The sequence below is a fragment of the Hydra vulgaris genome, chromosome 11 (assembly GCF_038396675.1).
Source record: "Hydra vulgaris chromosome 11, alternate assembly HydraT2T_AEP".
Lineage (NCBI taxonomy): Eukaryota > Metazoa > Cnidaria > Hydrozoa > Anthoathecata > Hydridae > Hydra > Hydra vulgaris.
In genome coordinates this window covers 40,314,790-40,330,082 of record NC_088930.1, presented here as the reverse complement: position 1 = coordinate 40,330,082, position 15,293 = coordinate 40,314,790, and the positions used below count along the sequence as shown (strand labels likewise).

Genomic DNA, 15,293 nt, shown 5'->3' with positions numbered 1-15,293 from the left:
TATTTGTTTACTTAGAGCCAAAGTTAGAGCCAAAGCCCTATTAAAACTTTATGCACACTTTCTAATATAAAGATTGTTAAAAAATAGTTTACAGTTAGTAAGTAGTATATACCATCCATAAATTTTTTTTTTGGTGATAATGACCCTAAAATGCTCAGATTTCAGTTTAAAGTTGGTTTTAATATTTTATTGCACGCATTATTGTTGCTATGTGCTCATTTTTTCTCATATGGAAGATAAATCTTTAAAAAATCAAATAAATAATTCAAATTATTTGCTATGTGTGTGATTCATAACAATGTTATATGGCCTAATGATAGTCTTGATAAAAAATTTCCAATACTCCATGGACTAAAAGTTAGTCAGATCTGAATCCAATTCAAAATCAAAAATAGTCAACATTCAGATAACTTCACAGTATAAAAAAACTTGCAAAATCTAATTATCACACCAACTAATTATCCCTAACATCAACATTGCTTACCAGCCATCTGTTACCAGCCATCTGAACCACTAGTATGAGCTCACTGTAATAAAATCAAGATTTTTGACTTATTTCTTACAGATACTAAAATTGGCATTCCTGTCTAACTGAAACTTAGCTAAACCCTAGTTCTAACCAAACTATTCTTTCCTAAATCAATAATAATTACACTTAGATAAGCACTAACCATCAGGATTGCAAAGGTGGTGGTACTATTATATTCATAAAGAAAAAATACTCAGATAAAATAAAACAAATAATGACTGACTATGCTTTTAACTTGGTACCTAAACAAGAAATTGAACTAACAATTGCTAATGTACACCCAAAATACCTTCCCTGAGGATACTCTTCCTGTCTAGAAATATGTTCCTTTATCCTGGTTTAGTCTAAAGTTGAGTAGCACAATGTACTTTATCATCTTGCACAACTTACTAAGCCAGACAACTTGCTGCACAACAGCCAACAAACCACAAATAATGACCTGTGATCAATGAAATTAAAATTAATCACTCTAAATGTAAAATAATTAGAATTAATCCCAGGTGCTCCAAAATTCAACCTTTACCTTCTTTCACACTCAATAATAATGAGCTGAAAGAGTCAACAGCCACAAAGAACTAGGAACTAAACTTAAATGAGAATCTTGATTGGGATGAACAATAGACAAAAGTAGACAACAATATAAAATCAGTACCATATCTACTCAAACGCTGTTAGCAAATCAGACGCACTAAATATATAGTGCTTCTATTCTTACTTTGTTCAGACCTGATACAAAAAAAGAGATTCGATATTTCCATAAAAAAACCCTAAACAATATTGGACCTGAAGTAACCAATTTAAGTGGCTTCAATATTAGCTTTGCCATTGAAGAGTGTCTTTATAAATATCTTTAAAAAGATCCTTGCTGACACGCCATCCCATAACTACTAAATTTGCTCACACCAACACAGTGGGCCAGGTTGTGGAAAAAAGTATTAAAAAAATATTCTCAAAAATGACATTGATATATATCATTTTCTAGCTTAAACATCTGGCTTTTATAAAATATATGGCTTTTATAAAATATATGGCTTTTATAAAATATATGGCTTTTATAAAATATATGGCTTTTATAAAATTATATGTCAGATCAGGTTATCCTGCTACTGGTAACATGTAACCCAGTACAATCTGCTTCATGTCCTGCTGCCTTGTAGGATACGCCTTTTTAGGCAAAGGCTAGGAGATGCCAACTCCGATTTAAAACACCCCCTGCCTTGGGGCTCTTGGTTGAGTAAAGGCTAGAGATGGTGTCTCGATAAAAATACTCATCTTGGGCAGATGTTAAATGCACCCAGCTACTGTCTTGTAGAAGGCCTCCTAGGCAAAGACTTAAGGGGTAAACAGATTCTATCTGTTGACCAGCCTCGCACCCCTTCTTCATCTATTAGGCTGGCGCTGATGTATTTTTAATAGATTGTTTCCAGTTTAGGATGTTGAATGCTGGATCTTCTTGACTCAATGCATGGGTTTGCTTGAGTCACTGTTTTTATGACTAGGCAACTCATTCTATTATCTCCTTATGAGGGTACAGCTCTAAAACTCAGTTTTATGGTTCTGAGGCCGGCTGGTAGTCAGGTTTCCCGAACTCTGTGGTAGCTCTCAGAGAGGCTGATTCCATCAACAGCTGAAAAATATCAAAGTATTAACAGTGCCATGTTGCGCATGGATGGTGTCCCTGTTTGTACTTTTGGTGTGCATTGCGGAGGCCACATTTGGAGCCCTTTGTTACGGCTTAGGGTTTATTAGTAGTAATGAGGCAATTGCTTGGGCTATTAAACGGTGTTCTGAGTACTATCTATGCTTTGAGTCAAGTTCTTCAATCTAATTTAAAAATGAATAAAGTACCAAAAACTATAAAACACAAAAAACCATCATCATCACCAAGTTCTCTAAACCTATCATTCACTAATATTCGTGGTCTTCGAAGTAACTTTTCTTCTGTTGAGTCTTATCTCTTGCAAAGTTCATTAGACCTACTTGCTCTTTGTGAGACTAATTTGAGTTCGGCTGTCTTGTGATCTTAGTGTTGATGGTTATCTTCCTCTGATTCGTAAAGACTCCAATAGTCACATGCTTGGCCTGGGCATTTACATTCGTAAGAATTCACCTGTTTGTCGTGAAACTAGGTTTGAATCCACAGACTATTCTTTCATGTGCTTTCGTTTAGCACCACTTCACTCTATTGCCTTTCTCTTTGTTCTATATCGCTCTCCTTCATCTCAAGACTGTACACTTTTTGATGTTATTTCTGATCATATTGACCAAGCCCTCTCTCTTTATCCATCAGCTAATATAGTTGTTGTCGGTGACTTTAATGCTCACCACTCTGAATGGCTTGGCTCTAGTGTCAGTGACTCTGCAGGCATTAAAGCCCACAACTTTTGCCTTTCTCAATCCCTAACTCAAATAGTCAACTTTCCAACTCGCTTTCCTGACAACCCGAATCATTTACCTTCTCTACTCGACTTATGTCTTGTTTCTGATCCTAGTCAGTGCTCAGTTTCTCCACATTCACCCTTAGGTGCTTCTGATCACAGTTTGATCTCTTTAAAACTAATATCTCATTCTTCTTCATCACCTGAATACCCCTACTATCGAACCTCTTACAACTACAGTAAAGCTGACTGGGATTCTTTCCGTGATTTTCTTTGTGATGGCCCTTGGGTAGAAATCTTTCAACTTCCTGTCGACAAATGTGCTTCTTATATAACTTCGTGGATTCAGGCTGGCATGGAATCTTTTATTCCCTCTCGACAATTCCAGGTCAAGCCTCACTCTCCTCCATGGTTTTCCTCACACTGTGCTGCTGCGATTGCCAATCGAAACCGTTACTTCCATATTTATCAGCAAAACAATTCTCCAGAAAACAGACGTCTGTTCATTACTGCTAGAAACAATTGTAAAAAGGTTTTGTCTAATGCCATAACCCGCTATTCTCAGGTCATGAAATCTCGTATCTCATCTCAAAAATTAGGCTCTCGTGACTTCTGGAGAATCTTTAATAATATCAATAATAAGGGCAAATCTATAATTCCACCTCTCTTGTATGGTTCAGACTTTGTCACCTCACCTAAAGACAAAGCCGAACTGTTTGCTAAAAACTTTTCATCAATATCATCTCTTGATTCCACTAATTGCGTTCTACCTGATATTGCCAACAAACAGGTTGATTCATTGCTTGACATTCATATCACTTCAGCATCTGTATCTAAAGTGATTTCCAGTCTAGACTCTTCTACAGCTTGTGGCCCAGACAACATACCTGTTATTGTCTTGCAGAAGTGTTCTCCAGAGCTGTCATCTATACTCTCAAAACTATTCAACAAGTGGTTATCAGAGTCTTGTTTTCCAGCCTGCTGGAAAGCGGCATCTGTTATTCCTATCTTCAAAAATTTTGGGGAGCGATCTGATTCGTCTAACTACCGTCCCATAAGTCTTCTTCCTATCATAAGCAAGGTTTTTGAATCTTTAATTAACAAACACTTAATTTCTCATCTTGAATCTAATAACTTACTTTCTGACCATCAATATGGATTTCGATCTTCTCGTTCTACAGCTGATTTGCTAACAGTAATAACTGACAGGTTTTATCGTGCGTTAGATGAAGGTGGAGAGGTTAAGGCCATCGCTCTTGACATTTCAAAAGCGTTTGATAAAGTTTGGCATGCTGGTCTTCTCCATAAGCTTTCTTCTTATGGTGTATCCGGCAACATCTTTAAGATCATTGAATCCTTCCTTTCCAATCGTAGCATAAAAGTTGTCCTCGATGGACAACACTCTTCTTCTTATTCTGTAACTTCAGGGGTTCCTCAAGGTTCTATCCTTGGCCCTATACTCTTTTTAATTTACATTAACGATCTTCCAGATATTCTCACATCTAAGGTGGCACTGTTTGCTGATGATACTACCATTTATTCTTGCCGTGATAAGAAACCAACACCCTCTGATTGCCTGGAGGGGGCATTTGAGCTTGAAAAGGATCTCACTTATGCTACAGCATGGGGCTCACAGTGGCTGGTGAACTTTAATTCAGATAAAACCCAATTTTTTTCAGCCAATAGTTATCGCAATAATTTAGATCTTCCTATATTTATGAACGGTGATGTACTCGATGAGTCACCTACTCTTCATCTTCTAGGATTAACTCTTACTTCCAATCTTTCTTGGAAACCATATATCAAATCGGTTGCAAAATTAGCATCTGCTAAGGTTGCATCTCTTTATCGAGCTCGCCACTTTCTTACTCTGGATTCTATTCTCTACCTCTATAAATCTCAAATCCGGTCTTGTATGGAATACTGTTGCCATATCTGGGGCGGATCTTCTAATGATGCCCTTTCTCTTTTAGACAAGGTGCAAAAACGCATTGTAAACATAGTTGGACCTGCTCTTGCAGCCAACCTTCAACCATTATCACATTGTCGTAATGTTGCTTCTCTTTCTCTTTTCTACAAATACTATAATGGGCACTGCTCGAAAGAGCTAGCGTCTCTTGTGCCATCTACTAAAATTCATTCTCGTGTTACTCGTCATTCAATTAAGTGTCATCCTTTTTCTGTGACTGTTCCTAAGTGCTCCAAAAACGCTTATTCGTCTAGTTTTTTTCCTCGAACATCAGCTCTTTGGAATTCGCTTCCTTCATCTTGCTTTCCTGATTCATATAATTTGCAATCTTTTAAATCGTCCGTCAATCGTTATCTTGCTCTACAATCTTCATCTTTTCCCTTACAGTAACTTCCAACTTTAATTAGTGGCTGCTTGCAGCCTTGTTGGAAGCGAAGATGTTTAAAAAAAAAAAAAAAAAAAAAAAAAAAAAAAAAAAAATGTATCTACTTTTGTTTAACTATCATGCCATTTGCATTTTAAGCTGTTAATAAAAAAGGTATTTTTTTTTCAAATTTTTTAATTTAATAATATTTTTCGTGTTACTAATAAGCATAAAATTGTTATTAATTTTTAAAACTTCTTTTTTTTATTACATATTTAAATAAAACTAAGTATTATCAATTTATTTGATATAGCTTACATGCAAAATAATTTTGCTATTGCAAAATTATTTTGCATGTAAGCTATATCAAATAAATTGGTTTTTAATGATCACGTATTTAAAGTACTTTTTTTAGTGAAAATTTCACCTTTGGGGCAGGGGGGCCAACATTCTGGCTTTTTTTTTTTGTGTTCTCAAGCTCCAATCATCGCAATTTTTCAGCAAAACATCTTTTTTATCACATTAAAATGGAGATATAAATATTTGGAGCTTGTTTCATATCTGGTTGTCCAAATGTCTCATAAATAATATATTTTTGTATTTGTAGGCTGAAAATGAAATATTTTGATATCTATGCATTCATTTTGCATAAGCCTAATAATCTACAAATATCTGACTCTGGTATTGTGGAAAAACTATGATTGCAATATTCGGATTGCAACAAGCAACAATTAGAAACTATAATAACGCATCTACGAGACAAGTGGCGCAAGTCATATAGCAGCATTACTTGATTTGAAGAAAAGAATAAAAAAATGGCTGCAAAGCCATGTTCCTGAAGATTTAAATGTAACACCAATACTTATTGGAAGACCAATTAAGGCAAACTTTGATGACTACTATACTAAAACCAAAAAACATAAAGTTAGTCACTTAACTGAAATGTATTCTACTTCTGCGTTACAATCCGCTTCAGAAATTAAATGGAGAAAAGAAAATCCAATTGAAAAAAACTCAAAAAAAGATTGTAGAATGTCTATAGATGAAGCTCTTTGTCTTCTTTTAGATGCTAAATTGACAAAGGTTTCCTACCAAAGTATTCAAAATCAAGGAGTTGAAAAGGGAGTAGATATATATCCTCCATATAATGATGTTCAGGATGCAAATCTGATATGCTATCCTACAGATATATCTGTCTCAGACTTTTTGGCTGAAATAAAACTGCAAGCTTTGGTGGATCATTAGCAAATAGAATATACTAAGTTGATATAAATAATAAAAAAATCAAAATACATCATGTAATACAAATTACTATGATTGATGGAAAAGTTCACACTGCTCTTTCAGATGTTACAAATTCTAGTCAATGCTGTACTATATGTGGGGCAAGTCCCAAAGCAATGAATGATATCGAAAAAATGGTTTTGAAAAAGGTTATGATAGGTAGTTATTCATTTGGTTTATCATTCCTTACATACTTGGATACGTTTTTATGAATGTTTATTACATATTGAATATAAAATGACTTTGAAAAAGTGGTAGGCAAGAGCAGTAGAAGATAAATCTAAAGTAAAGACTCTGAAACAATAAATTCAAAATAGATTTAAAGATGAAATGGGCTTGATAGTTGATGTTCCAAAATCTGGTGGTAGTGGAACATCAAATGATGGAAATACGGCTCAAAGAGCATTTCAGAATGCGGAAAAGTTTGCAGAAATTTTAAACAACAATGTTGAACTGATTCTAAATTTGCATATTATATTTGCAATAATTTTGTGTGGTTTAGATATTGACACTGAAAAATTTGAGGCTTTCTGTTTAAAAGCAGCTCGACTATAAGTTCATCATTATTCTTGGAACTATATGCCACAATCTATCCACAATTATTTGGATAAATAACATTTGGATAAAAATAACCCTTTGGAACTAAGCATAAATGAATTGCTATGCAACTGGGGTTGCCATGGCAACCACAAAAAAATTATGCTCATTTAAATTATAATCATCCAATTACTTTATATACCAAATTTTGAGGCCTATGGATAGAAGGAAAAAAAGTTATGACTTTTTTCCAAAAATATGGGATTCTGGCCCGCTGTGCAACAGCAGAAACCCAATTAGATTCCCATTTGCACTGAACATTGCAAAAACCACTACTTATCAGCAATCTTTTATTCAAAAATACCTCTATTTTCTTTGTGATGGTGTCTGTGACCTCTACCTCTCACAAAACATTGGTAGCTTACTGAATTTTCAATGCATAAATTTTACCTGCATTTTTAGCAAGTAATTGTTTAGTATTTAACAATAGTTAAACTTGTACAATACATTACTAGTAATGCTATTCAGTTTTAAATAAAGATTTATAAAATAAAAAAATACACATAAATATGTATGAATATATGCATACCATATATATATATATATATATATATATATATCTATATATATATATATATATATATATACCTACAAATATATATGCGTATGTATATATATACTATAGCCTATATAATATATATACCAAGCCTTGCTTAGAAGCGTTAGGCTGTTTGCATTTTATGTATGAAATGCTGATTTTACATACGTGTTGAGTCATTTACATTATGCCAAAACTTTTATCAATTGGAATATTTATACAGTTTATTGAAATAGTTTATGTGGAAAAAATTAGGCAGTAATTAATTGTTGAAAAAAATTTTCACTGCAATTGTGAAATAATTTTTTTTTTTAGATAAAAAAACAGTTTAATAAATTTTTTTCTATTTTCCCTTTTTAAAAAATTTAAATTTATTATCAAATATTAAATTTAAATTTATTATCAAATATTAAATTTAAATTTATTATTAAATATTAAATTTAAATTTATTATCAAATATTAAAATCAAATTTATTATAAAATTAATAACTTTAATTTTTTTTTTTTTTAAACATCTTTGCTCCCAACAAGGCTGCAAGCAACCACTAATTAAAGTTGGAAGATACTGGAAGAAAAAAGATGAAGATTGCAGAACAAGATAACGAATGACGGACGACTTAAAGGATTGCAAATTATATGAATCAGGAAAGCAAGATGAAGGAAGCGAATTCCAAAGAACTGATGTTCGAGGAAAAAAACTAGACAAATAAGAGTTTTTGGAGCACTTAGGAACAGTCACAGAAAAAGAATGAGACTTAATTGAATGACAAGTGACACAGGAATGAATTTTAGTAGATGGCATAAGAGACGCTAGCTCTTTAGAGCAGTGCCCATTATAGTATTTGTAGAAAAGAGAAAGAGAAGCAACATTACGACGATGTGATAATGGTTGGAGGGTCAAAGCAGGTCCAACTATGTTTACAATGTGTTTTTGCACCTTGCCGAAAAGAGAAAGGGCGTCATTAGAAGATCTGCCCCAGATATGGCAACAGTATTCCATTCAAGGACGGATTTGAGATTTATAGAGAATCCGAAGTAAGAAAGTATCAAGCTCGATAAAGAGATGCAACCTTAGCAGATGCTAATTTTGCAACTGATTAGATATATGGTTTCCAAGAAAGATTGGAAGCAACAGTTAATCTTAGAAGATGAAGAGTAGATGACTCATCGAGTACATCACCGTTCATAAATAGAAGAAGATCTAACTTATTGCAATAACCATTGGCTGAAAAAAATTGAGTTTTATCTGAATTAAATATCATCAGCCACTGCGAGACCCATGCTATAGCAGAAGTGAGATCCTTTTCAAGCTCAAATGCCCCCTCCTCTTAATTAAAGATTCAAAAACCTTGCTTATGATAGGAAGAAGACTAATGGGACGGTAGTTAGACGAATCAGATCGCTTTCCAGAATTTTTGAAGATAGGGATAACAGTTGCCGCTTTCCAGTAGGCTGGAAAACAAGACTCTGATAAGCACTTGTTGAATAGTTTTGAGAGTATAGACGACAGCTCCGGAGAACACTTCTGCAAGACAATAACAGGTATGTTGTACGGGCCACAAGCTGTAGACGAGTCTAAGCAGGAAATCACTTTAGATGCAGAAGCTGGAGTGATACGAATGTCAAGCAATGGATCAACCTGATTGTTGGCAATATCAGGTAGAACGCAACTAGTGGAATCAAGAGATGATATTGATGAAAAGTTTTTAGCAAACAACTCAGCTTTGTCTTTAGGTGAAGTGAAAAAGTCTGAACCATACAAGAGAGGTAGAATTACAGATTTGCCCTTATTATTAGTACTGTTAAAGAAGTCACGAGAGCCTAATTTTTGAGATGAGATACGAGATTTCATGACCTGAGAATAGCGGGCTTTGGCGTTAGACAAAATCTTTTTACAATGGTTTCTAGCAGTAATAAACAGATATCTGTTTTCTGGAGAATTGTTTTGCTGATAGATATGGAAGTAACCGTTTCAATTGGCAATTGGAAATTCATATGTAGCTGTATATCAGAAACTTCCTTCAATTTTATAGACAGAATAAATACAAATTTACTTTTGTACTGACTACTTAGTCCATTGGTTCATATCTGCACAGTATCAACTGTGGGTAAAGACAGTTTGATAAACTCAAGAATTTTCGCAGTATATGCAGCGACGGAATGTTTTTCATAATCACGACAGTCTGAGACAAATATTTTTGAAATTATTTCAGAGTGATGCCAAATCATAATCGTGTACACAGTTATTTGTTTCTGTTTCCAGTGTACTGACTGGATCTTGCCCTGAAAAGTCGCAGTATAGTTTTCTGCGAAATCCATCTGCAAGATACAAGATGTACTGTCAGGCAACTGTGCGTCAGCTTTCTGTGATTAGTAAGATATCGTTTTGTTGACGTTTTATGTAAACATATTGTAGAAAGGCAATAGGCTGAGATGAGATCAAATCAATTGCATCTTGAACACTACCTTCCTGCAACTCTTTTACTAAATAACTATCATTGTCCTGATTCCACTGATACCAAGTCACTTAGTCATCTGTATTCTCAAGTTTACTGGTGAAATTTTCAGTAAAAAGACGAAAATCTTTGCACATACCGCATTTGTTAAACATGCAAGCTTCTTGCTGTGAATTACATACACAATTTTATACAAATTCATCTGAATACGTTGAAAATATTTGTGGATATTGACGATGTAAACAGTCTAGTAACAAAATAATGTTGCTATGGTATTTGCATCCGCATACGTTTTGTGGCATATCACTGGTTAAAAGTACGTTCTTTGGACGCATCGAGGCAAACTTGGATTTTCCGATAATGTTATTTGAAAATTCAGATTTAAAAGTCTGGTATGCTTCAGCAACCGTCATTACAAGATGGCGTTTTTGCATTTTAATTTTGCCGCTATTTGAATAAACTGTAACAACGCCTGCTTTTCCGGGCATGACTTGTGATATACTATCATTATTATAAAAGTAGTAACGCATGAGTAATCTGCTGTTGTCACTGATGAAGGACCCTTTACTTCAATATTCAAAATATCACTGGCCGATTTTCGAACTACAGCTGCTTTTTTTCGAGGACTTTTGGGAAGAGCGTTTTTGACTCTTCTTCTTGCTTTTCCAAAGGACAATAACAACATAAGAAAGTTCATTTTCGATTGCAGTAAGAGGTGTAGCCAAGGAACAAGATTTATTAACACGCCATTTACGAGTGGCCAGCTTTGCTCGCTTTTTAAAATCAGCTGCCTCTTTGTTGTCCATTTCTGAGCGCCATCTCTTTTTTCGTAAACAATTCTTTGCTCTAGCGGCTTCAAGCATAGCAGAATTTTCTTTAACTTTTGCAATGCGCATTTGCTGTCTTTCAGCAGCACTCTTTGGTGGCATAATGTTTTAATTAATAAATTATATCTACAATAGAAAATTGATGCAGCATAGTTGTAAAGAACAATCCTAATAGTAGATATATTTATTGGCAAATAATATAAAGATAAAACATTAGAAAACTCCCTACAAATTAAGCATGTAAAATTGAAGTTAAAAGTGTGTGATTCCGTAACGATATTGCGTGATTCCATCATGATATTGTGTGATTCTGTCACGCACATTTAACATTCATTCACATAAACAATATACCCAATATTCATACAATTTATTCTAAATTTTAAATATTAAGATAATATGTAGTTATTTACTTTGATGAATTATTCAATTTACCTAATAGTTTCTAAAAACTAATTTTACATATTTACTGTACAACATTTCTTCTTTAAAATGATACCATTCTTACCTGTTGATGTATTTTATAACAGTAAATAATTAAAGATACTGTAGTTGCATTTTCCACAAAAAATTCCCAGGCAATTTGTAAACATACCTCGGTTTCACTAATTACCATAAACATTAATTAGCGAACTTATTTATTCATTTATTTAATATTTTCTTGTGATTAGATACATATCAAAGCTAATTACATCATAAATTTACTGTAAAAAATTAGTTTATAAAATCAAGTTAAGGTTACGATTTTCGTGGAATTCATCATATATATATATATATCAATCTGGGATTACTTACGTAAGTTCAAATACATCGCGAAGTAAAAGACAAACAAATCCTTGCAATTGATGGTATGTGTAAACTTCGGTAAAAAACTCATCTAGATTTTCAATATGTGTCCAGCATCCTATTTTATATTTAAAATATATCAATACAATTTTAACATCTTACAGTAAATGTCCAAATTAAAAATTAAAAAATCCTTTTTTTAATAGACTTAATTAGAAAAAACATAAGAAACTTTATTGGTTATTAAGTATTCATAAAAAAATTAATCGATAGTTATCAAAAAATTTATTGAGAGATATCAAATAAAAAATGTGTAATTGGCAAATGTATCATTATATTTTACAAAGATTTGCATGATTTGCAAATAAGTAAAAAATGCATTGAATAAAAAATAACTTAATAATTAGAATATAAAATAATGGAAAAAAATTGTAAACATAAATAAAACATCAACTCAAAACATCATTTCAAAAAAATTAAATTAAAAATCAAGACATTAGTTGTGCACGTGTTCTGTAACTTTATTTAAAGCAGTTTATATAACAAAAAAAATTTATAAAACACCATTTTTAATTATTAACTTATGAAAATAAATCAAACATTTTTGGAAATTAATAACATTTACAGAAAATCATGTGTATACAAAGTATGGTAAAATAATTTTTTGTAATCCAATTGTTTTGGCATTATCTTTGTTGTATTATCTGGATAACAATACCATTGAATTATGTAATACCTAAATTATTCTTGCAAAAAAAAAAAAAAAACTGTTAATAAAGTTACTTAATAAATGCAAGTAATGCTGGATAATTGATATTTATAGTTTTGCTGATATAAATAGCTTGTAGTAAAATATCTAAAAATATCTTGTAAAAAATCTTGAAAAAAATTTTTCTATCCACTTGACCAGCGCAGTCAAAGAAATTTTCTAACAACATAGTTTTTTTTGTTTTTTTTTTAGTATTTAAATATTCTCCATGTGCTTTTTCTCAAATTACACATCTTTTTTGCATCGAATTGAATTTCTTACTTTGATTGATTTTTTATTCATCTAAGTTCAAATTGGACAGGAAAGGCATGCTATCACGCGGTCACACATTTTTTTTTTTTGACTATCATGGCCACAAATTTTTTGACAATTTGACGATTGCTGTTTAGATATTTGACAATTAAAATTTTAAAAAATACTTAAAAAAATTGCTTTAAATTACTTAAACTTTAAACAACTCTGACTCATTGATCTTTTCAAAAGTATATTAAGAGAAGGATTTTAAACAAAATAATAAATTACTTCTAACAATGGTTTAAAACTAATACCGTTTATTTAAATTACCTAAAAATATTATACTTAATTTGTTTTATTTATATAAGCGTGTATTTTTTATGACAAATGTAAATGTTTTAACATATTTTTTTTTGCAATTATTTCAAATCTTTTAAACTAATATTTTACTAAAAATTTATTGTAAAGTTACTTGTGATTATAATAGGAATGTATAAATTCAAAACCTTTTTTTATAATATTTTTAAAATTTGTTATGTAAAATGGTTTTAAATAAAGTGATCTCTTATAATGATTGTTTGCATATTTTAGTTTTAAATATTTTAAGAGTATTTTTGAAATAGTTCTCTGATATTTTTATCTTTCTTGCTATTTCTCTGATCACAAAGTATTTTTCATACCTATTATTTGCCCCTTTGTTGCTTATTTCTTTGCAACCCTTTTCTTTGTATCCTTCTTGATCTTAAAATATTTATTGAACTTATCAAAATATTTTGAAAAGATTTTAATTGTTTAAATAAACTTAACTGTTCGTTGTTAGCAATTTTATGCTTTTATAGAAAACTTTCAAACTAATATATAAGTTAATAAAACAGCTATTTGTGAAATCAATTAAAAATTGTATGGGCTTTTTTAAATACATTTTCTAGTGTGTTTTCTTGTATTCCTAATTAATAAAAATTAATAAAACATAATAATAATAAAACATAAAGTGAAGTAGTTATTTATAAATTAATTTTTGTGAAATAGTTTTCCTGTGGTGCAAAAAAAATTAAGTCTTTAGCAAATATGGTTACTTTTTAATGTTTGAAAAAAATGATATAACAAATATTTTACTGACTAATTTTTTTTTCTTTTGAAAGCACTATTTATTTTATTTTACATGGATCATAAAATATTCTAGAAAACTCTTCAAGATAACATATTGAAAAAAAAAATATTGGAAAAGAACGTTTGATACAGATAAACAGATACAGACAAACATCTTTTGATATACAATAAACTTTTCACAAATAAACTTTTTCTAGAATGATGTGTCACAGGTCTGCCAAATAACTCAAATAATTTTTTTTTTATAGATCTTAACTTGTCAAAAATCTGCTAATCAATTCATGGTAAATTACAAACCTTAGAAAGAAAAATACCCTAAAAAACTATTAACTGCAAATGAACTTAGAGAAATAAAATTTACAGATACATTTATAGCTGAGTTATTAGCCTAAATGGTTTATCAAGGCCTGCTAGAACCATCCAGTGACTAGACTCCCTAGAAAAACATTTGCTCACAGTGACAAATATGGAACTTGTAAGATACTGAAGCATTTTCTCAGCTATATCTTTGCAGATAAAAAAAGCATTTGTACCTGATGTGGAGTTTAACAGCATGATAGGTACACAGTTATTGTTATTGAAAGCCAAATCAATTTCAAGTTCATTAAAAAAAACATTTTAAAAGTGTGATTTATTAAGAAAATATACTAATTTGAATAACATAAATTCATTGCAAAAGATAGGTAATTGTTTGTACAATTGAAAACTTGCAATCACACCATTTTATTTCAAAGGTACAGTCCTTATTTCTTCGAATACTGAAAGAAAATCATAAAACCAAATTATTATTTTGCTTGATTTTTAAGAAAATTATAGTTTCATAACACAAGACGCGGCCCAAGGATTTCAGTGAAATAATAGCCAAGCAACACTACCTCTATTCTTTATTTACTATAAAGATTCTGAAAATAAACTCAAACCAATAAACTAATTGGATAATATGCATTTTTAACTAGAGTTTTAAAAGATACAAAAAATTGTTCTGACAAATTTGACCTTATGTTATTACTTTGCTGATGGAGCAGCTAGCCAGTACAAATACTTTAAAACTCTTAGCAATCTATGTCATTATTTTCAAGAATGGAATATGTGCAGAGTGTCAATTTTTTGCAACAAGCCATGGTAAAAGTCCATGTGATGGCATTGGTGAGGCTGTAAAACAACTTCTAGCAAGGACCAGCCTGCAAAATAATTAAATATTTTCTGTTACTAAAACGTTTAATTGGTGTAATGAAAATATAACAGGTATTAAACTCATTAGTAGTTTTAAAACTGATATAACAGATCATATAGCAAATGTTAAGCCTGATGACCACTACTATAAAAGATTTTCCAAGAGAATTATAAAAGATTTCCAGTAATGCGCAAACATCACTGTTTTATACCCTGTAATTATAAGAAGCTAGAAATAAAAGGCATATCAGGTGATACATGTTTTACAACAGTTGATGCAAC

At 31.5% G+C, this 15,293-nt stretch overlaps 1 protein-coding gene across 1 annotated transcript in view; it reads right to left on the bottom strand.

Moving 5' to 3' along the window:
* The window catches only part of LOC100207320 (autophagy-related protein 9A), a 44,568-nt gene that overhangs the window by 25,663 nt on the left and 3,612 nt on the right, over positions 1-15,293 (bottom strand). Inside the window, exon 2 of the mRNA XM_065811068.1 lies at positions 11,735-11,843. Within this exon, the coding sequence (XP_065667140.1) occupies positions 11,735-11,843 (109 nt within the window). The remainder of the gene's footprint in view (positions 1-11,734; positions 11,844-15,293) is intronic.